This window comes from Ostrea edulis, chromosome 8, assembly GCF_947568905.1.
Source record: "Ostrea edulis chromosome 8, xbOstEdul1.1, whole genome shotgun sequence".
NCBI classification, from domain to species: domain Eukaryota; kingdom Metazoa; phylum Mollusca; class Bivalvia; order Ostreida; family Ostreidae; genus Ostrea; species Ostrea edulis.
The window spans coordinates 53,128,794-53,152,861 of NC_079171.1; the positions used below are offsets into that span (position 1 = coordinate 53,128,794).

The 24,068-nt window shown below is 35.4% G+C and overlaps 1 protein-coding gene across 1 annotated transcript; it reads left to right on the forward strand.

Moving 5' to 3' along the window:
* The first annotated feature begins 923 nt into the window (after nucleotides 1-923).
* Nucleotides 924-23,667, forward strand: LOC130046370 (uncharacterized). The gene is made up of 3 exons (XM_056147710.1): nucleotides 924-1,013; nucleotides 1,226-2,941; nucleotides 21,914-23,667. Exons 2-3 carry the CDS (start codon nucleotides 1,256-1,258, stop codon nucleotides 23,606-23,608), a joined length of 3,381 nt encoding a protein of 1,126 aa, XP_056003685.1. The 5' UTR covers nucleotides 924-1,013; nucleotides 1,226-1,255; the 3' UTR covers nucleotides 23,609-23,667.
* The last annotated feature ends 401 nt before the right edge of the window (nucleotides 23,668-24,068 follow it).

The window sequence follows — 24,068 nt, forward strand, 5'->3', positions numbered from 1 at the left end:
CAATAAGTAAATGAAAATTCACCATGCTACAATCGTATAAAATTCAGCAATGACTATGTTGTCTTTTTTTCATATATTCCTTCCAAACTGCATTACTTATCAATGATTCTGGAGATGTATAAATGACATATATTTCCACAAATAGTATCTGCCTGTCACTTTCTTCTCCTGAAAGTGTAAAAATGTTGTTTTAAGGAATACCCTGTAAAATGGCTAGTAATAAAAGATGTTTCTCCATTTTATATGTATTTATTTATTTTTGTTGTGAAAAAGTATCTAACGCATTTCGTGTGCTATTTTGAACCTTCAATCTACAGGGTTCGACATAATCTGAGGAAACTTGTGTATCCTATTGTCATAATACTATATACAATGTGAGACTTAGCATCAGTGAACAAAATCGGCATCATGGATTACATAAAGCCCTTTACCCTTGTACGCTGCCGATATACCCGGCACAGCTGATATTTTCTTCACTTGGTCCTACATTAGTGCAGCTAAAGGACAGCATACTAATATCACAGCACTGAATCCGGGGTTCATCTCGCGCCTAAGCGGAATGAAAACTTGAAAAGGCAGCGACTTGCAAATTCGCCATTCAGTCTGTGCCTTCAATCGTGGCATTTAATATCTCCGTTGTTCTTTCTTCAAAGCACAAACAACCAAACGTGTTAAGATTTTCTCCAAAGCTGCATCAATTACTTTAATGTCAACCATTTTCCCTTTCATACCGAATGTATTTTATAAGAATAGCCCTAAATTGGTTTAAGCAGATGTATTTCATTGGTGAAACTCAGGTCACCAAAGTTGACCAGATTGTTTGACTGCCATATCTTCTGACGTAAATGTTGACATAGCTACCCACCAAAAGGTGAATGAAAGAAAACAAGTAAAGTTGTTTACACATTCGATAACACGCAGATAGTGTATACAGGCTGACACACCGCACAGGTATATAATTCTCTGGACTAGGTTTAGGTTGAAGTAACGGGGAGGCTATGTTGGATTTTGAGGTAAGACACAATTTTATACACACAGTCTAATATTTTACTGTCATTAATATGGAACTTTGTGTGATGTACTCATTTTCAAAAATCATTTCATATAAATCGGAGGGGGAACTTTGATATATGGATGCCTCGTTTTTTGATGTAATGTAATTCTAGTTTGTCATTTGTTTTGAGATATCAAAATCTTTAATTTAGATTCTATTTTTAATTGACAGTAAATTGTTCGTGTGGCCCCGAGGTCAGAAATGGATCCCCGGCGCAGTGGTCAGGAAGTCCTAATGTGTGATATCTGCGAAAGTGTCTTCGTACAGAGTCATTGTGAACTTTGTGATCTAAATTTATGCAAAACCTGTGTTGGGGAGCACCTCTCAGATTCGTCTGTAAGACACAACGTCGTACCCTATTTACACAGGAAGTCTACCCCAAACTATCGGAAATGTCCGAAACACCCGAAAAGACAATCCGAACTTTACTGCGAGAATTGTGAGATTCCTGTCTGCATTATCTGTGTCTCCTCGGGGAAACACAAAGGTCACGATATATCAAATGTCTTGGAAAAATTCAGCTCAAAAACGCAAAATTTACAAAAAGATCTGGAAGAATTAGAAACAAGAATTTATCCCCGATATCAAGAAATGGCGTCCGATGTCCAATCAGAAAAAGCCGAGTTAGTAACGATTTACGGAAAACTGATCACAGCTGCCGAAAAACAAGGAGAAGTCTGGCACCAAGAGATCACCGCCATTGTCAACCGACAGACTTCCGATATTCAGGAAATGAAAAAGAAACACCTATTTACCCTGAATAAAAATACAGATGAAATCAAACAGAAAATTATTGAACTCAAACAGATCATTTCCGACTTGAAATCAATCCTAAAATCAAATGACGTCTCCTTAACCTCTACTTACAAATCTAGGAATTCCGAATTTAGAACATTACCGCTTAAAGTCCGAATTACACTACCACGCTTTTCTCCACGGAAAATAAGCAAAGATCAGCTCAATGAAATGTTTGGTTCTCTGTCATCATTATCCATTAACACAGAACATGGTGACACAATGAAGTCACCAGGAGCTGTATCGTCTCATTCAGTCAAACCACTGCTTGATGAACCGCGACTCACCGCCATCATAGACACTGGGTATAAACAAGGATTATTCAGTGTTAGCTGTATCAGTGAAGATCAAGTCTGGACACGCGGGGATACCAACACCATGAAACTCTTCAACCTCCGGAGTAAACTACTGATTTCAATACAAACTGAGTCAGGGAACAGGCCAGAGGACATAACAGTGACACGGAATGGAGATCTTGTTTATACTGACTATAAGAGTAAAACTGTAAATCTAGTGAAGAATAAACATATACAGACCATGATCACACTACAAGGGTGGAGACCCCGCAATATCTGTTGTACCTCGTCTGATGATCTCCTGGTTACCATGGACAGTGATGATAGAACACAATCGAAAGTTGTGCGTTACTCAGGTTCCACAGAGACACAAAGCATTCAGTTTGATGATCAGGGTCGTCCTCTCTATTCACATGGTTATTATAATAACTATCAATACATCAGTGAGAACAAGAACCTGGATATTTGTGTCGCTGACCGTGAAGCTAGTGCAGTAGTGGTGGTCAATCAGTCAGGAAAACTCCGATTTAAATACACTGGTCATTCCTCTATTACCACGGAATCATTTGATCCAGTCGGCATCACTACATACAGCCAAAGTCACATCCTAACAGCAGATTGGGATAATGGCTGTATCCACATCCTAGATCAGGACGGACACCTCCTCCGATATATTCGGAACAGTGACCATTTAAGCACCCCATGGGGTTTAAGTGTGGACACCAGGGACAACCTCTTTGTGGCTGACTATCACATTGCTAAAGTGAAGAAAATCCAATATATTCAAACACAGTGTTAATCACACATATCAAGACAGCGTTAATTACACATACCAATAGTATTAATTATATAGCTTGTTCTGGGTATAGTCAGTTTTTAAATCGAGGTAAGCTACTGCCAAACAAGTTGATGGTACAGGGATTTCAACAGTCTCGATTGAAGTCAGCATTTTGCAAATTCTATGGTCGTTATAACGATCTAGTTCGTCAATACAACCTCGCATTGGGTCAAATGCTGTCTGACATGTTTCATACCGATTGTTAAGCCGTTCTTGGCACACTGATTTTGACTGCGGATAACTCCGTTTACCTGATCAGGATATGGGGCTCACGGCGGGTGTGACCGGTCAACAGGGGATGCTTACTCCTCCTAGGCACCTGATCCCACCTCTGGTGTGTCCAGGGGTCCGTGTTTGCCCAACTATCTATTTTGTATTGCTTGTAGGAGTTATGAGATTGATCACTGTTCGTTATCTTCACCTTATAGTTAAACTGAGTGTTACAATCTTGTGACAATTTTAGATATTTTGGTATAATATATTTATCGAATAGTTTCTTACGTGTTGTCGTTATTTGTTAACTATTAGTGTAAAGCGATCGACTATTTTCACTTCTCTGGTCACTTTGTCTATATTAGTAGTAGAAAAGGTGCAGAGTGTTTCCTTAGTTTGGCCAGGTATACAGATTTTGGGTGTTGATCAGAACGTACGGATGCAGACGTTACAATTCCCTGCTGAATGATCTCGGAAGACACGAGTATTGTCTTTTAGGTTATTTTTCCATATGCTTAATGATCGAGGGATATGCTACCTGTGTGGTTATAGTTTTACTTGTACCGTAGTGGTTTTCTGTTGTTAAGACGCCACAACTCAGTGTTTTCTTATTTTTACGAAGTTTGTTTTATGATTTGCATAGAGTACTTATGCTTTTTAATTGCCTGAACATTCGGCTATCGTGACTAATACCCATGGTTTTACTGGACCGGGAACCAGATCCGAGAATCCTGTGTCACGTAATCTAACGACTGAATTATCCAAACGAATATCGATGGTTTGACTGAACCCGAACTCAAACCCGAGGCTCCTAATATCCACTACAGTATGTGGAGGTCATTTTTAATTACCTAATACGATTGGGTCTCATTTTATACAATCTGAATTAATACATAGATATTTGTAGACCTTGTATGTAAAAGCATAATACAATGGTGTGCACTTTTTCCATTATATTATGTTTTCATAATGAAATTGTCTACAGAAGAGAAAAATCATAACATGAGACTGTATAACTAGAATGAAAATATTCATAACATATCATCTGTATACATTAAATCCTTTCCTGCATCTGAGGAAATAGTTCCCCATCTCCCAACGTAAAGTGTTGTAACCACGTTTAATTTAAGTGTTTTGCTGCTTAACATTTTAAGCAATGAATGAGAACATTCTACCCAATTTACCTGATACTCTGGTTAGAACTTGACATAACTTTTACTTTGATGTATTCGTTAACAACTAAAAATCAGGTTCGTGGGGAGATCACTCACATACGTTATTGCTAGAACATGATATGTCCTCCTGTGACCCTGAACCCGAGCATAATTGTTTGAATTTGAATGTTCAGTACATGATGATGCTTGCTGATCAGTTTGACAAAGTGTATAAAGAAGATGCCTTTTCAAGGAATTTTTCCATTGTTGTATGTAAAACTTATACGGTACCAATTTTCATGCACCAGATAATTATTTCGGAAAAATGATGTCTCTTCAGTGATGCTCAACCGGAATTTTTGAAATCCGAAATAACAATAAACTTGTAAAAGTTAATTTAGGGACAGAGTGCAAAAAAAAAAAAAAAAAAAAAAAAACTGGAGTCAAATACGTCTAAGGATAAGAGCTATGCATGAGGGAGATAATCCTTAATTTTGAAATGAATTTCTAAATTTTACCCCAGCGATTAAATATACATCCGTATTTTCAAGCTAGGAATGAAGTACTTAACTACTGCATGCTACACAGTGTGGTAATATCTAATCAAATGAGTTTTTCCACTATGGTTTTGAAGGATATATGTTCAATTGTTAGGTGTAGGATCAACTTCTTGTCGTGATATGAAAAGGGAAGGAACACAAATATTTTTCCCAAAGAACCCAGTAAAATCTTTTCACCATCTAAAGTTTGTATTACGTTCTATGAGATACGTTCTGCATTCCAAGCACCGAGAAAAAAAAAACCCAGACACACACAAAACGCATAGGGTCCTACAAGGAATTTCGGGAGTAATTTTGGTAGTAATGTAGACTGATAATGTTTGGATATATTATAATACAGAGCGTAATTTTATATTATTTCGTTTATTGTTTTTACTTCAGTGAACTTGGGTACCCTATATCAAAGTTCGATACCTTTACTTCTAACAAAGCGACAAATTTAAGAGTAATATCATAATCGTCCGACTTTTGATCGTATCAGACTTGAGACAAAGAACAAGGTACGATTGTATACATAAAAAGGCCCAACAATTTTCTCTCTATAAAATGTGTCTGGAATTAACCTTAATCAGCGTTTTAAGAAAGTAAAATATATGCCAGGTATACTATGTCAACAAAATCAGAATGATATTCCTAATTCGATAGCATCATGACGTCATGAATAAGACATTTCCCGCCTTTTTTTCCCTTCAAAATAAGCCTCAAAACTGTCAAATGCCATACAGATTATTCCTCAGGGAAAGATGTGCGCATTTGTCGAGCAAAATGAAAAAGATATATATTGTGAATTATTTTAAGATGAAAAACATACTTGAATATGAATTTGCTCGACGCATGCGCTGTATGTTTTTTGAAAGGAAAACCACCTGAATTTATTGACATTTTCGTTGAAAATGGAATTTTTGCTATTTTATGCCAACTTCAAGCTCTCGTCATATGACACAAATCATTTTGCTGATCAAACTGAGCGGATTTGGGGTTTGCTAATCTGTTCCTTATTTGATTGAGCTCCAAGTGAAATCATCAATATTTTGGGCTAAATGACTTTAGAAACTGTACCGACTTCTTTACCCTGCAGGAATGTGATTCAAACAACAGTCAACACCTAATACTTTAGCTATCAATTCTCTCGCCCAAGATAAATAGGACAATACAAAAACGATGAAGTGCATACACCACCTCGAGCCATTTAAATGTTAGTCGCTTGAATTTAATATTTCTAAAAAGAGAGACTCTATGGGGTAGACCTAAGCATTGAGTAATTGCTGTTCTGTTATAATTTGCTTCGGTATCTACATTGTAATCAGAACCGCAATGTACAACATGACGTCAACAGGTGAATATATTTGTTAATTAGATAATTTATCAATCTAAACCTTAAATAAACCAGTGATTGGTGGGTGCTCTATTGATAGTAACTGGGTAAATTTAAATGCTGTAATTGAACATGAACAATGCTGTACTTGTAAAGATTGTAAAGGCATACTTTAGACTCGTGAATGAAATCGTGAAATCTCAAACGAACATTTGAAAACAACTTCTCCGAATCTTGTTTTATTATTTCGACTTTTAAATATATCGATGACGTTTTGTCTATTAACAATGATAACTTTCATTCATATGTCGATTTGATATATCCCTGTGAGCTCGAAATAAAGGACACCACAGAGTCGTCCACTTCTGCTTCATACTTGGATATTTTATTGAAAGTAGACATTAACGGCAAACTAACAACTCAACTGTATGACAAACGGGATGATTTCAGCTTCTCCATCGTCAACTTCCCACATTTATGTAGCAATATTCCATTATCACCTGCATATGGTGTTTATATATCTCAACTGATTCGATATGCAAGAGCTTGTTCTGGGTATAGTCAGTTTTTAAATCGAGGTAAGCTACTGACAAACAAGTTGATGGTACATGGATTTCAACAGTCTCGATTGAAGTCAGCATTTCGCAAATTCTATGGTCGTTATAACGATCTAGTTCGTCAATACAACCTCGCATTGGGTCAAATGCTGTCTGACGTGTTTCATACCGATTGTTAAGCCGTTCTTGACACACTGATTTTGACTGCGGATAACTCCGTTTACCTGATCAGGATATGGGGCTCACGGCGGGTGTGACCGGTCAACAGGGGATGCTTACTCCTCCTAGGCACCTGATCCCACCTCTGGTATGTCCAGGGGTCCGTGTTTGCCCAACTTTCTAATTTGTATTGCTTGTAGGAGTTATGAGATTGATCACTGTTCGTTATCTTCACCTTGCATTAAGGGAATATGATTGTGACGTCTTTGAGGTCACTGCGCAACTCGAACTAACGTACGTAGGTTATGATTGCCGTGACATATATTGATTATGACTTTGACCAAAGTCATATTTTCGAAGTACAAAAGCATAAATCATAACAGTTGGGGCCTTATTTTGATTAAATAATTTTGTATGGATGCCGTTAGGACCTTTTTTAAGGAAATATGAGGTAACAACATAAGCGCGTGATTTTCGACGCCATGTTTACGTCATTTACGTTGAGAGCAGACAGAGTTTGACAGATGTAGTGGTACCGCATGTTATTATATATTTCTAGACCTGTGCTTTCTGTTCAAAATAGATTCAAAATAGAAATGAAAGACGGAGTTGCAACACTTCGAACAGAATCTCTGCACAATTTTAAAAGTACATATAGCCAAATTGAACGACAATAAACTTGGGGCTAAAAAATTCAGCAAAATTTTTATCATGCCAGAGTAATAATAAATATTTTGTATTATATTCCGAGATTTCGTAAATAATAAAAATAATTGAAAAATATATTTACCCGAGGACTAAACATTTTGTCGGCACATAGGTACATGTGGTACCGCTCACGTATATACCTCTACCGGTACATGTATATACTGTCTGCGTTTTGTGAATTATTTAATGCAATCCATTGGTTCCTGTATGATACATGTAACCTTGTGTATGCATGGATGCATTTTTTGCAAAAATAATTGAAATACACGTAAGTTTAATTGCTTATTTGAATCAAAATTATATATTGTTAGAATTAGATCGGCCGATACGTGTCGAAACATCTAGATGTCATAAAACGGAGGAAATGCGGAATAGGCAAATCAAAACTTACTTTATCATCCTGTAGCTACTATCATCAAATAATGATTGTGTGCTTTAAATCTAACATAGTACATGTATTTTACCCCATCTAATTTTCATTTGCAGATCAGGAGGGGGGATGACTTGAACGCGTGTTCTAGACTGCCTCTCCTCTACTTTGAAACATGCATATTTGTTACGCGAATTCCATATTCAAAAAGACCCAATCCCACCCCCTCCCCAGATTGCGTAGAAGGAAAACCAAACCAAACATTTGATGGTAATTCTTGTATAATTTTTTGAAATAATAAAGTAGGGGATCTAGAGGAGATCAAGCTCTAACACCCCCACCCCCCAATCCCCCTAGGCATCTGATCTCACCTCTGGTATATCCAGGGATTCGTGTTTGTCCAATTCTTTATTTTGTATTCCTTATAGGAGTTATGAGATTGATCACTGTTCGTTTTCTTCAACTTTCATTAATAGTTTCATGAAAATGTTTAGTGCGCCCAGCTTGTTAGCCCCCTCAATTTTCGATACATTAATAGGTTTCACCAGAATATCAGTTGAAACTCTAGAATAGTTAGGGACAATAGCAATGAAATAATTTACACATACATCTAAAAAAAATATTTGCAGTTTAGAGTGGTAGATAATGTAGATCTGCGATAGGTAATTTCTTTACATGAGTTGAATCATTAATGATCTAATTATCATGTGGTCATCATCCGTTGATTCATGTCAATTCTATTGTATTTTTCACAGTTTACACTTTTACTATAATGAATTACGCTGATTCAATTACAACTAATGGCACACGACTATCTTAGATTTGTCTAAGGCGCAATTACGGTATCAATATCGGATGTCAGATTGTTACTTGTTTGAATTATTTTTTCAAAGCAAAATAAGGCTGTGTTCAAAACAATTCGAGCCAAACATTACATTATTGTGGTTAAAGATTCACTAAAGTATTAAAGCTTTAATGAGATCAGAACATTTAGGTTGGTCGGTGATATGATTTTAATATGATTTTAACTGGGGGTTTTTTTTGGGGGGGGGGGTGGTTTGCGTAGCAGGGGTAAGGTGTCCCGAGTAAAGTTAAAACAAACATTATAAAATGTACCTCGGTGCACTTCATACTATATGACGTCACAATATAAAAGTACGGCACGACGTACAGGTCTATAGTTGTATCGCGGGGAAAATGTCATAATATTTCCTCGCTATTTATTGCCGTTATCTAGTGTACAAACTGTATGTGTTTAAATTTGTTTGTCAGATGATTTTCTCCATAATATATGTCTCATATTTTTATATACAGTATGTGCACGAAAGACTGTAAAGTAATCTTTACTTCACTTTGTGACCTTGATATCGCCCCCGATGTGTATAGTCACATGGAATAAAGAAGACCAATGCATGTACATATCGACTCGATACAGGTGAAATATGACGATATTTTATTTCGATCAAGGTATATTCAGAAAGGTAACTAGTTGCAGATTTGGAATCTTGATACGGAAGGTACAATATTTTACCTCGTTTAGATACGATTTGGATGATAATGTGGAAAATGCCCAACATTTGAGTTGAGATTATGGAAATTGCTATATTTGAGAGGATATTGTACCGATCCGTATCACTCTTTAAATTTACCATATCAATGTCGACATATCAAGCCCAAACTGCAAATGATTTGAGTGCATCTTTCACCTGTACTAAAGTGATAAACAGCTAAAAGTCTAGCGGATAAAAATAGCTCTACGTCACTTGTATGACGACGTAATAGTTAAGCAAAGGATTTCCCCAAGTGAAACGATGTTTGTTTATGCATTGACAAACGATTTTTACTAAAAAATATGCGGCACTTGAAATAATTTTACTTTTATATGAATATGCTGAACATTATTACTTGTTATTTTACTCGGGACACCTTAACCCCGCTGTGTGGTACCTTTATGCATTCTTTATATGAAATTTCAAAAATTCTATATGCATTCATACAGGATATGATTTTTAGCGTTTATCTGAACAATTTACGCTCAAAATGCAAAAAAAAAAAAAAAAAAAAAAAAAAAAAAAGACAGAGGAAATCCAGACTGTTTTCTTTCCAAATTGAATTCGTTTTCATACCAACTAAAATATTTTCACAAATTAAACACTTTTAAGAACATAAGATTTAAACGTTGTGTTTGATGTTTTAAAAATTGTGTTTTAGAGAAAGAAAAAAATCAGTGCGATTTATTTGCAGCAATTTTTAATTACCTCAGATGACCTTCAGTTCATCATATCTTTTTATCCAATTCATTGACATGTCAATATTTTTGGTTAGTCCTGTAGCTATGGATGCCATCTTTAAATCATAGTAAAATAATTAAAATATAATTACCTGCAGTAAATGTTTTTGATCATTTTCCTAGAAAACTCTATCCTCAAAAAGGTATTTTTTAGAGGCGTTGAGGAAATTCGGACTGAATTTTGGGCAATTTGTTTTTGCGTAACCTGGAAAATGTTTTCACATCATATTGTCTGCACATAGACTGTTTGTATGATGACCATTAAATAGAGCCATATTACAACCTGTTTGTTTGTTGTACATATTTTTGAATCTACAACTGCTAATTTTTGGCCTTTTGTGTTTTTTCAACATTGTTAGGTTCAAGGGCTGTTTCCATGGAAACGAACTCATTTACATGTATAAAAATTGTTATTTTTCAAACAGGAGAGACCTCCTTTCTATGATAAAATGATTTTCAGAAAAATCTAATTACTTTCATCTCAGCATCACATCCCTTTAAGTAAAAAATTCATATCTATCTATCAGACTTACTTTATCAGGATATAAGGCTCACGGCGGGTTTGACCAGTCAACAGGGGATGCTTACTCTTCCTTAGCACCTGATCCCACCTCTGGTGTGTCCAGGGATCCCTGTTTGTCCAACTATCTATTTTGTATTGCTTATAGGAGTTAAGAGATTGATCACTGTTCGTTATCTTCACCTTGCACTTACTTTGTCCCGTGTCATGCACATTCAGTTTGAGCTAAATATTATGAAAATGTGAATAACGTACAGTGGTGAATATCATAATTCTATACAGAATACACAATTTAGAGTAAGAAAATCATTTGTTGTTCAAAACGATATGGATTGTGTAGACTTGTGCAGAAGCAAACTCTTCTCCATACAGTTCAAAACTGTCGTTTTAAGGAACATGTAGAACATTTAGGCTAATTAGCGCTCAATGTGTAAGCTGAACATGTAACATTTTTAAAGATGAAAAGAATTGATCATTTAAATGTCATAAATTAATTTATGACACAAGTAGTTAAGACTTACTTTGGTTAGTATAACATAACACCGATTCTTAAAAAAAAAAAAAACATTTCAATTTAGTTACTCGAAATGATGTATAAAATTCAATATTTTCGCCAATGGTTTAATTTTGTTAAGTCTAACGCCCACTTTTCATAGTTGAGTTAGTTCAATTTTAAAATTTAAGACAAGACCTTATTACTAATATCAAAATTTTCTTTATCTGTATGGTTAGAAGACATGATTATGTATCTATTTTATGAAATGATTGATTTGTGTTACTTATATTGTGTTGAAACCAACAAACAAATCAAGTTGAATTGAATAAATTTCGAATCAATTGCAATTAGGTCATGTTTAGAACACTTTGGTTCAATAAGAAGCATTGTGACCCCATTTATTTTTAATTTCCTAATTCAGAATTTGAATTCGATGGTACCGTTACCACGAAGTATGAAAAATGAAAAGCGAGATTAAGGTAAGGTTTGCAACATTATGACATTTGGCGAAGAAAGTAATGTTGTATATCAATATGTTCGTTAGAAATTTATCTTTTGACAATTGAAATTTTAACAAAAATTGCCCATTAGGTTTTTTCATCAGATGGGTTTAATTTTATGATGTTTTATAATTTCAGAATTTTTGTACAAAAGAGAATACTAGTGGTATAAAAATTACACGATATTTGGGAATGTCATACAAATTCCTAGCTTCGTTAATGTCGAACCTTGTCAAATTTGAGGATACTATTCACAAACTATGATCAATTATAATAGCATCAAAATAAATTATACTTCCCCGAGCAAGAGTTGCAGAAATTACATATGATCATCTCATGGTTTCACATAAAATATCAGCAAACCTTTACCGATCATAATCTTTTAGCAGAGCCATGTCATTGCGTGCAAACTGACTTTCTCCATCTATTCCAAATGTCGATGCCCATTAGTGGTGATTTCAAGGTCACTACATAGAATGGAAATTACCGTAGCGCATGTTATACATAAAAAATGTAGACTTTTATTATATGAATGAAAATAATTTAATGATCATTTGAGAAACATTATTTTTATTTTGCTATGGAGATGCACATACGCCGTTTGACACTTGACAACAGTAGGAAATAAGAAATAAACATTATAAAATTTTCCCACGATATAACTATGTCGTGACGCATTTTTCATTGTGACGTCATAAAGCGCAAAGTGCACTGAGGTATATCAAGATTTATCTCCCTGTTGTTAAAAACCTTACCATAAGGTCAATTCTGATAGAGGGTCTACGAATAGTTTCGTCTCTTTGGGCTTGATCTCCTTTGACTGACATTTGAAGTTTTCATACTTCGTGGTGACGGTATAATCCAATTCAAATTTTTAATCAAAACCAGGATTTCCCTTCTCCATGTTGATGATATCATCTATGATACTCTCCGTATCTATATCAGATCCACTTTCTCTGAAAGTGTTCTCTGTTAAAAATATTTCTTAACAACTTTCCATCACTACTGTTACATTGAACTAACTTTCTTTAAATGACTGAAATAAAATATTACAATCAAAAGAAAAAGAAAATTTTATCATTCTGTCCACGTATTAGACAGTGTCGAGTAGAAATAACCCTTAATGCCCGAGTTCCTATTGTTAATCGCTGGGCGCGCATCCGCCAGCGATATTTAGGAGGGTACTCAAAAGTCTTCCAATTAAGGACATCTATCGGTAAATTTACAAAGTATTCAGAACAAATAGTGTAAGGAACAATAACTCTGGGTAGACATTAAAAATGTTCTTCTCATGCAATTGCGCTTTTGTCAAAATATCGACGCAGTGTCATATGTTTCTTTAAAGTACTTAAAGAATAATATTGTGCTGCAATAGCAAACCAATGTTTTGTGACATGTTTTGAAACGCGTAGCGTAGGATATGAAATCTGGTGGGTTGGAAGAGATCACATGGTTTGGATGTTTGTAAACAATTATTGGGTGTTGATAAAACGTGGAATAGAAAATGGAACGGAACGTAAAATGCTTAGTTGATGTCATGGGGGTGATTGACATTTTGTAAAATCAAAAAGCGTGTTGTATCATAAATGAGGACAGCAGAAATTTCATTGAAAACCGGAAGTCATTCTTATGTTCCACTCTTTCATATACTTCATAATAAGTTGATTTGTATGAAATAGACTACTAAAGACAGCTTAACAATATCAACTGTTGACTGTGCATGAAATGAATCTACCTCTGTTGATCCATCAGAGGAATGTACGGAAGCCGATAGGTGTAAGAGTATAGAATTAATATTTATTCAACTGGCGGCCGCCACTTAATTTATCTGGCGGCCGCCAGTTAATTTATGTGACGGCCGCCACTTAACTTAACTGGCGGCCACCACTTATTATCTGGCGACCGCCACTTATTATCTGGCGGCCGCCATATAAATCAAGTGGCGGCCGCCACTTAATTTATCTGGCGTCCGCCACTTAATTTATGTGACGGCCGCCACTTAACTTAACTGGCGATCACCACTTATTATCTGGCGGCCGCCACTTATTATCTGGCGGCCGCCAGTTAATTATATGGCGGCCGCCAGTTAATTTAACTGGCGGCCACCAGAGAAATTAAGTGGCGGCCGCCACTTAATTTATTTGGTGGCCGAGACTCAAATTAAATCATTTATATGGCTGTCACCAGTTATTCAATCCCTCTCTCTTTCTCTATCTCTCTCTCAAAATGAAAAGGGTGCAATCCCTCCCAATGCTTAGTAATATGTATGTGATATATATATATATAATTAAGAGCATTAAATAATTGTGTTTCGATTGTACTGTTAAATACGTAGAACAACGGGGTTGACCCTCCATTTTTTTGACAACGTCAATTTCTATTATTTTCAAATGTAAACTATAATTATTTTCACATGTGAAATAAGATTAATTGGCGGATTGGCCCCCACCCCACTCTTTTGGTGGTAGTAATGAATGGTAGCAATGTAATAATGAATGAACTGATGAATTGAAGAATGAACGGAGCCCCCTCCCTCCAATTTAGGAGTACGAAGTTTGGACAAAAGAGACATGTTAGGTTCCTTTTTTGCTTGTCAACAATTGTAGAAGACAATTTCTTATCCGACTGTCCCTATACACTTTGAAAAACGATGCTACGTGTTTGCGTACTATTCTAAATTACATTGTTTTTGCAATTGGCAGCCTCCATATATGAATTAAGTGGCGGTCGCCAGATAATAAGTGGCGGCCGCCAGTTAAATTAAGTGGCGGCCGCCAGTTAAATAAATATTAATTATATACCCTTGCACCTATCGGCTTCCGTAGGAATGAAAATTAGGTCGGGTTAATGGTTTGCTGAATGGTATTGTGTGGCAACATTGTGTTGAGGAAAACCCAAATACTCTTCTTCATACATGTATTCATTGTATTGATCAGAAAATGAAAACAGTGATAAAACCTGTGGACGTTGTTGTGTATTGCGCTTTTGTAGAAAGTGTGTTCTGCAGCTATATCAATTTTACCGGTATTATATTACTAAACAAGCATATCTAGATCCTAAATTTTAATTTAAAGATAACGTTATGTTATTTGCAAATTTGATACGATTATCCTACAAAACCAATATTACATTCAGATATTACTTCTTTGTTCTAGTAAATTGAGAAGAATGAAGCTTTATATGAACATTAATGGAAATCACATTTTTAAAAAATCATTTGAAAAGCATTCAAAATTATATAAATCTAAGCATGCTCTCCTGTCTTTTATAATCAAGTACCCCATTTTAGTCCTTGCCCAGAATGCCAGGGAACCTTGGATTGGACACAACTATATCACAGTAATTACAAAATCATATACAGGTGTCAATTATTACATGTATTAAAGAAAATAATATTATATAGCACATAATTGTGTAAAATTAGAAGCAGGGAAAAGTATTGGCCGCGATGATATTGTTAAGTTTAGAAATTTGATTTCCATGCTACTAGAGGCAGGCCACCTTATATAATGGGTTTAAGGTCATATAAGGCAGTTATTTCTACATAATATTATATAACACATATGGATATTCATAATGTACAGTGGATGCAAAAAGGGGTTTAATCCTCACATAGGTTCCCATGGATTCGATACATCTATATAATACAAGTTCTAAGCAGAAATTGTTTGAGAAAAGGATATTTATTTTCACGTGTTTTAAGAAGTGTGATACTAACACATTAAAAATTATAAAGTTTTAAAAAATACAAGATACATTATGTAAAAATCTAAGTTAATTCGATGTAACATTTCTTTAGAATGTGAGATATATTGAGATTATACATTAAGATTTTACTTAGATAATGAGGTATACGTTTGAGATTTCATCAGGAGAATGAAAATACCTTCGGAATCATTTAAGATTACTGTAATGCTATGATTTAGAATTGTTTTCGAATTTTTTTGAGAACATTCTTGAGATTGTCGAGAAATACGATTACATTTGATCGAAATAAAATGATGAGACATATTTCTAACATTTTATTAGAGGAATGAAAAGTATGTAAAACTGTGTTAAGGAAAAACCAAACACTCTTCTTCTTAGATGACATCTTATAAAAATGTGCACTATTCACAAATCAACACGAGTTTGTAATTTATTCCAGCAAACGTTTTATGCACAATATGTACAGGACACGACACGAATTTTATGCGTTTTCACGCAACACGGTTGGGAAAATTTGCCCAAAACACGACTGACCTTTAAAGTTGTCGGCACCTTTGAAGTCCTATTTTTCCGAGCTAGACATTGAAGTCCACGGAGGATCTCCGTGGATGTCACCGGTACCTTCGTCGATAGCACCTTGTATCTCCGTGTGATAAAACAAAGATACAAAAGAAAAACCAAATACTCTTCTTCTTAGATACCATTTAATAACAAAGATATATTCTTCACATATCAAAACGAGTTTGTAATTTATCCCAGGAAACGTTTTATGCATAATATGTACATGTATATCACCGCAAAATGCGTTCATTTATATAATTGAACAGTCCCATTACATTATAAATCAGTTTTACAATAAGGATCGAACTAATTCGAACAACAATATGTATTACGATAAAACATTTTTATTTTTCTATTTCATGAAAAATATTTCATAAGGAAATTCATATTTTAAATACTAGTATAGCATGCATTCATAATTGTTGATAAAAGTGTCCCAAACTTCCAATATTTTATTCTTTCCTTTACTTAGCAATTAACACAAAATATAAAACAATTTGTTTTGATATATTAACTTAAGGAATTAATTCATTATTTCTTCGTTGTAATGAGGTATTCTACGGGAAAAAAAGACGGAAAACTGCACCATTGTGCGTAGCGCATGATGCAAAAGTGTTCCGTCTTTGTTTTTTTTCTTGGAATATCTCATTACAACGAACAAATAATAAATTCATTCCTTGTCATTTACTATTTTAAAACATTGAGTTTATATGATAAAACATTATATGATTTGAGTTGAATCAACGAGTTATTCTTGGACTACATTCTATGTCATTTCGAGATGGGCGTAGTAATCTGTGAATACTAAACTATAAAACAACCTAAATCCGATAAGCCTAATGGCGACTTCTACGAACTGTTGTTTACTGTTGAGCAAACGGGTTTCTTATGGACTGAATATTGCAGTTTTGAAAGTATGAGTTAAAGATAAGTCCTGTAGAGAGAAAATTGCTGGAATTTTGTTTAGTGGAACTGGAATCAAGTGCAAAGTTCGATGTCGGTACTAACAGAAAGCATGGAACATATGCATAATCATGACGTGGGATGTCAGGTATAGGGTTCTCTTGAGGGTTGTCACGGACTCCAGGTGGACAAGTGAGTATTACAGAAGGTTTTTCGTGTTTTATCATTGAATTTCTAAGGCGTTACATCGGTTGTAACGTTGTACGGAAGCCTCGTTTCAGTACACACTCATAAATATATTATGCCGGAGTTCGAAACCATAGTCGTTAAGGGCTACGATGTTGCAGTATCTCTGAGGCAGTCTGCGGTGTATCTGATATTTGGGTTTGTGACATGAAGGAAGTTGTCGCAAGGTGCAAACTGGAATATTGTCATCCCCGGTTGAATACATTAAACTCTCAGCCCGGAATTGCAGAAGCAGAGGTGTGTTGTTATATTGGGGGGGGGGGGGTACTCAAATAGCCATGTTTATTTCATTTTCATAATTAATTATCATTTATATTTTATATTTGATATTTGCTAGTTTTTGTTTAATAAATTTATGTAGATCTATAGAATTGATAAGTTTCTCTTTTCAGGATTCCCTAATCTATATATAAATACGAAGCATCGAGAGGAATCCCCAACATTCCAATAGATAGTAGTTCGGAATTTTTTTTTTGATGAAAACGATACTCTAACACTTTTTCAACCTATGAAAAGGCGTGCAACATGAAAAATTGAATGATAGAACTATCAAAACTTGTAATCCACACAACATCATTACAAGTCAAGCCTAGCGATTCTCATTACTTGAACAACACTTTGATGTTATTATTGGGCTCTTCCAGGTAAGTTTTGGACATTTGAATGGCAATAGTTTAATTCTATATGTAAAATTATCAGACTGTTTTCGGCATTAACGAGTCTCAGTCTGATACTTTTAAAAATAGAAAAGTATTCGGCATACTCGTATATCCAATACAAAAGCTATTTAAACCTCCAAAATCTTGATAACATCTAGACTGGCACAGGTCGCCATGTTTGATAACCAGTGCTCTCTTTAATACTTTTTGATAATGCCAAACATGGTGACATCTAAGTATAGTAGAGAGCGGATATTTAGATTTCTGAAACACAGTAAAATTTGGACGAAATGATAAAGTAATCAAAACAGCATATAGACTTGAGCAAGTCTAAACAGTATCGTGCGGATAGAGTTTGTTCTTTTAAGATCGGGTCGATTATCTAAACAAATGGTGATATAACAGTATAACTGTGATATTTTGTCAGTATATTCAATTGAACGAGTTGCAGAAAAGCTAACATTTTTGACACTATGAAAAGGCTTTATAATTAAAAAGATGATCATTTCCATGATATCCGATACACTGTATTTAAATACATGTACACACTTCCATTTTGCGTCACTACACGCGCTTTGTGTTCTATCGTGTGCAGTGCATTTTACCCCTTAATGCAGTGTTAGGTAAAGATCGGCCTGTTCTCTGATATAAAAGTATGTAAAAATCATAATTACACACACATAAACACACTCACGTGCGCACAAACACAACATAGGATTGAATTGTGATAGTATATTTATATATAATATTGGGGACTAGTTGTCTCAAGAGAGGGAGCGAGTTGTCCTGAGTGGGGGCGAGTTGTCCAACATTCCGTCCTATCAACATTTGTTCTTTAAAGGGCTCTACAAATGTGAGAGAAAGGATTATATAAAATCGATAGGCACATACATGTGAATGGCGTCCTTGGTGACAGTAGTTTCGAGAGTGGCTTATTAGACATGTTCTTTTTTAATCCAGGTACTCAGATTCTTTATTCCCTTAGTTATACACCTCATCGATCATAAATACAAAATATTTACAAGTATATACAAGTAAGACAGTAGAGGGTGAGTAGACATACAAATAAAATTTTGAGGATATGAAATCAATGCATTTCAACATACATATAACAATACGTGAATAATACATATATGTCGTTGCAAGTACAGCGTTTCATAAATTACATGAAGATCGTAACTTTGTAGTCTGTTGTAGGAACTCTCCTATACTATTGAGTTCTTTTGTATTATTTACACTAAGAACTTTGAAGACACTGGATTTATTGTAATAAAACATTTTGATATATCCAATTTTTAAACCGTTATAAAATGGACAATTTTAAATAAAATGAAATTCGTTTTCTAATAGATACACTGGTGAAATAAACAAGGTTGGATTTGCAAGTGTTGATCATTTTTTTGCCAGATAATAATTATATAATAGCAAAACATTTTCATCACCGTACTTCAGCCGGGACACTTGACACTTAGCGATTCGCCGGGATACCCGCCTTAATTTATTCGGCCGAATTGTATCATATTATCTCAAACCTAAACGACTCTCTCTCTCTCTATCTCTCTCTCTCTCTCTCTCTCTCTCTCATAGTATTGTATTTTTGTACATGGGGACGAATTTCAGTGTAAAGGAATCAATAGGAATCAATATACATTGTCAACATTTCTCTTATTAAAGGAAACAACACGACCGTGGCCGTCATGTCTTCTGACGTAAATGTTGACATAGCTACCAGACATAAACTTAAACTATTCAAGCAATCGATAGCAAGAAGAGAGTGTATACATGTTGTCGTGCCGCACAGGTATTTAATCCTCAAGACAAGACGGAAGGTTGAAATATCAGGGAGGGGAGGCCATGTTGGAATTCCAGGTGAGACCGAATTCTGTAGACGCATTCTGATATTGTAATACATTGTATAATTTATTTTGATATATGTGTGATTATTAAGATAGATCTGATCACTTTGATGATCATTTCATTTGATTCTGAGAAGGGGGACTTTTGATATATAGCAATGCCTTGTACTTATTAATGACCACATTCTTTATGCCCCGCCATGAATATGACCGGGGTATATAGTATTTGTCATGTCCGTCTTCCGTCCTTCCATTCTTCCGTCACACTTTGCGTTTTGTTCTGTTTTAGCAGTTTCAAAAAAAACTATTTAGGGTATTTTCATCAAACCTTACATGTTGATACATATTGGTATAATCAATTCAAATACATCAATATTTTATGTACCTTGACTTTTCCTGTGACCTTGACCTCACTCTCCCATGTTTGGTGTGTAGCTCTGTTTCAAAGCAACTGTTGACACCATTTTTATTAAAACTTCTACACGGATACATATTAGTGGTAACTACTCAACTGTGACATTATTTATGACCTTGACCTTTCTTATGACCTTGACCTCACTATTTCCTATTTTTATTGTTTAGCTCAATTTCAAAGCAACTGTTGACAATATTTTTATGAAAACTCGTACACTGAAACATATTAGTGCTTGCTATTCAACTGTGACATCATCGTATGACCTTAACCTTGCTTGTGACCTAGACCTCACTATTTCCTCTTTTTGTGTTTAGCCCAGTTTCAAAGCAATTACTGAAAAATTTGTGTCCCTTTCTGAATATGGCCAGAGCATATAGTAGAGGAGCCAATTTACAAGTCAAATTTTAATTAAATTGGTGTTTGTCATGTCAGTTTATGATATCCATGTATGTAAATGAGGATCAGCATTTCATGCCAGTATGATATGTTCTCTTTTGTTAGAATTAATTTTGAATAATGATAACTTTTCTATGGATAGCTAGGGAACACTGCAAAATTGCTATTTATCATTATAGCAATTTTCTTAAAATGTTGATAAATTTGAATAATATTCACAGTGAAATGATTGGGTGATACTTGAGTTAAATAGTCTTAAGATCAAAACATTTTGATAAAATGTGACTTTTGTTTTATTTGAACACTTCACTTTGCCATAAAAATTGCATTAGATTGATCAGGGAGTGTTAGAAAGGTTTTCCATTTTTATGTGGGATATGACTTGTAAGAACTGAGATTCTTTTTATATTGTATACATTTGTAATATGACTTGAACACAAATCAGATTTACCTGTATAAAGCCTAGCACCACACCAGACTAAATTCATTAAAAGTTTAAACTCTGATACTAATACAACAAAGTATATTCCCTATTGTGAAAACACTGCATTTCTCTTCTGATTCATGATAAGGTGAATGGAAAGGTGTGCAACAATTTCCCCTCTTCATTGAAAAGCTATAAAGTTTTTAGGTCACCTGAGTAAACTCAGTTGACCTATTGCAATTGGTTGTCGTCTGTCGTCGCCCATCGTTCGGTGTGCGTTAACAATTGAACATTTTTAACTTCTTGATAACTAATATTCTAATTCTTTTCAAATTTGGTATGAAGCATCCTTGGAACAAGGGGGACATTTTAAATTCAGGACTCATGCATCCCTTGGGACCTTAAGGGCATGGCAAAAACTGCCAAAAATTGACCAATTTCAAATATCTTGTTCTCTAGACCCGTACATGTGTAACAAACACTAAATACATAGAGATGTGGGCAGGAAGGCCTCTACAAAAAATGCAAACTTATGATTCCTGGGGTGTCGGGTTTTGACTCCTGGGTTGGGCCAAACTTAGTATATAGTGTTCAGATTAGCTCAATGAAATGTCCAGACAAGATCAAATTTACTTGGCGGCTTTCTGACATAGTGCAGGTTCATGTTTATAAAATCTTGGCCCATGGAGGTAGGTTGGGGTCACAATAGGGGATAAAGATTTTACATGCAAATATATAGGTGATTTTTGTTAAATATGGGCCAAGGTGACTTATGGGTCCCCCATTTTCATACTGCATTACAAATTTAACATCGGGCGGGGCATTGATGTACTATGGGATTATTTCTAGTTTATATCATACTGTAATTCTAGCTTGTCATTTGTTTTGAGTAATTAAAATTCGTTTTTGATTAACAGTAAAATGTCCCTGTGACACCGACATTAGAAATGCATCCACGGCGCAGTGCTCAGGAAGTCCTACTGTGTGACCTCTGTGAAACTGTCCCCCTACAGAGTCATTGTGAACTTTGTCGTATAAGTCTATGCAAGGCCTGTGTTGTGGAGCATCTATCGGATTCCTCTAAACGACACAAAGTCGTGCCATTTTTACAGAGAAAAGCTAGTCCTAACTACCCGAAATGTCCGAAACACGCCGACAAACACTGCGAACTTCTCTGCGATGAATGTAACACTCCTGTATGTTCTACCTGCGTCTCCTCAGGTAAACACAAAGGTCACGATATATCAGATGTTCTGGAAAAACTCAGTTCTAAAACAAAAAGTTTGCAAACAGATCTGGAAGAATTAGAGACCAGAATTTATCCCCGATATGAAAAAATGATGTCCGATGTCAAAACCGAGAAAACCGGGTTAGAAACGAAATACGGGAAACTGACCACAGCCGCTGACCAACACGGAGAGGTCTTACACCGAGAAATCACCGCCATTGTCAACCGACGAAAATCCGACATTCAGGAAATGAAAAACAAACATCTATCTACCCTGAGTAAAAATACAGATGAAATCACACAGAAATTTACGGAACTCAAACAGGCCATTTTCGACTTGAAATCATTACTGAAATCAAATGACTTCTCCTTAACCTCTACTTACAAATCTAAGAATCCCGAATTTAGAACATTTCTGCCCAAAGTCCGAGTCACATTTCCAAGTTTGTCTGCTCAGAAAATAAACAAAGATCAGCTCAATGAAATGTTTGGTTCTCTGTCGCCATTATCCATTAACACAGAACATGGCGAAACAATGAAGTCAGCAGAAGCTGTATCGTCTCCTCCAGTCAAACCACTGCTTGATGAACCGCGCCTCACCGCCACCATAAACACTGGGTATAAAGATGGCCTTTACAGTGTTAGCTGTCTCAGTGAAGAACAAGTCTGGACACGCGGGAATAACGAAATCATGAAGCTCCTCAACCTCCAGAGTAAACTACTGACATCAATACAAACCGAGTCAGGGTCCAAACCAGTTGACATAGCAGTGACACGGGACGGAGATCTTGTTTATACTGACTATAAAAATAAAACTATAAACCTAGTAAAGAATAAACACATACAGACCGTGATCACACTACAGGGGTGGAAGCCTCTCAATGTCTGCAGCACCGCCTCTGATATTCTCCTGGTTACCATGATGCATGATGATAGAACACAATCCAAAGTTATGCGTTACTCTGGCTCCACAAAGACACAAACCATTCAGTTTGATGATCAGGGTCGTCCTCTCTATTCACCTGGAGGTTATGATGACATTAAACACATCAGTGAGAATAGGAACCTGGATATATGTGTGGCTGACCGGACAGCTAAAGCAGTAGTAGTGGTCAATCAGTCAGGAAAACTCCGATTTAGATACATTGGTCATCCTTCTAATACCAAGCAATCATTTGATCCAACCGGCATCACTACAGACAGCCAGAGTCACATTCTGACAGCAGACACTGGCAATAACCGTATCCACATCCTAGATCAGGATGGACAGTTCCTCCGTTACATTCAGAATTCACACCATCCATTCGGTTTATGTGTGGACATCAGAAACAACCTCTTTGTAGCCGAGTGTCACACTGCTAAAGTGAAGAAAATCCAATATCTATAAACACAACGTTAATTACACATCTCAACACAGTGTTAATTGCACACCTCAAAACCGTTATAATTACACATCTATAAATATAATGTTAATTACGTATGTCTCTACATAGCGATATTTACATACCTAGACAGAGTGATAATTACATCAGCTTGTTCATTACAGCCCTTTGTTAATTACAGCCCTGTGTTTGTGATGTGTAACATGTATTTGTGTTTGTGATGTGTAACATGTACTTGTGTTTGTGTGTTTAACTGATTGAACATTAGTGTCTCACTGCTGTTCAGTAATTATATCTTACAATATCTATATCATTATATTAAGTGGAACATCATTAATCTTAGTATGTTGATTACTGATTTGATTGTGTTACTACATGTAGCTATGTAGCTATATACATTTTTTTCAACAAAAGTGAATCACTTAACATAATTTAATAAATTTAAATAAATTATTGTGAAGTACA

Coding starts and splice junctions, on each gene's coding strand:
- LOC130046370 (XM_056147710.1), top strand. CDS start 1,256: ATGGATCCCCGGCGCAGTGGTCAGGAAGTCCTAATGTGTGATATCTGC. Junction 2,942..21,913: donor AATATATTCAAACACAGTGT/TAATCACACATA, acceptor GATTAACAGTAA/AATGTCCCTGTGACACCGAC.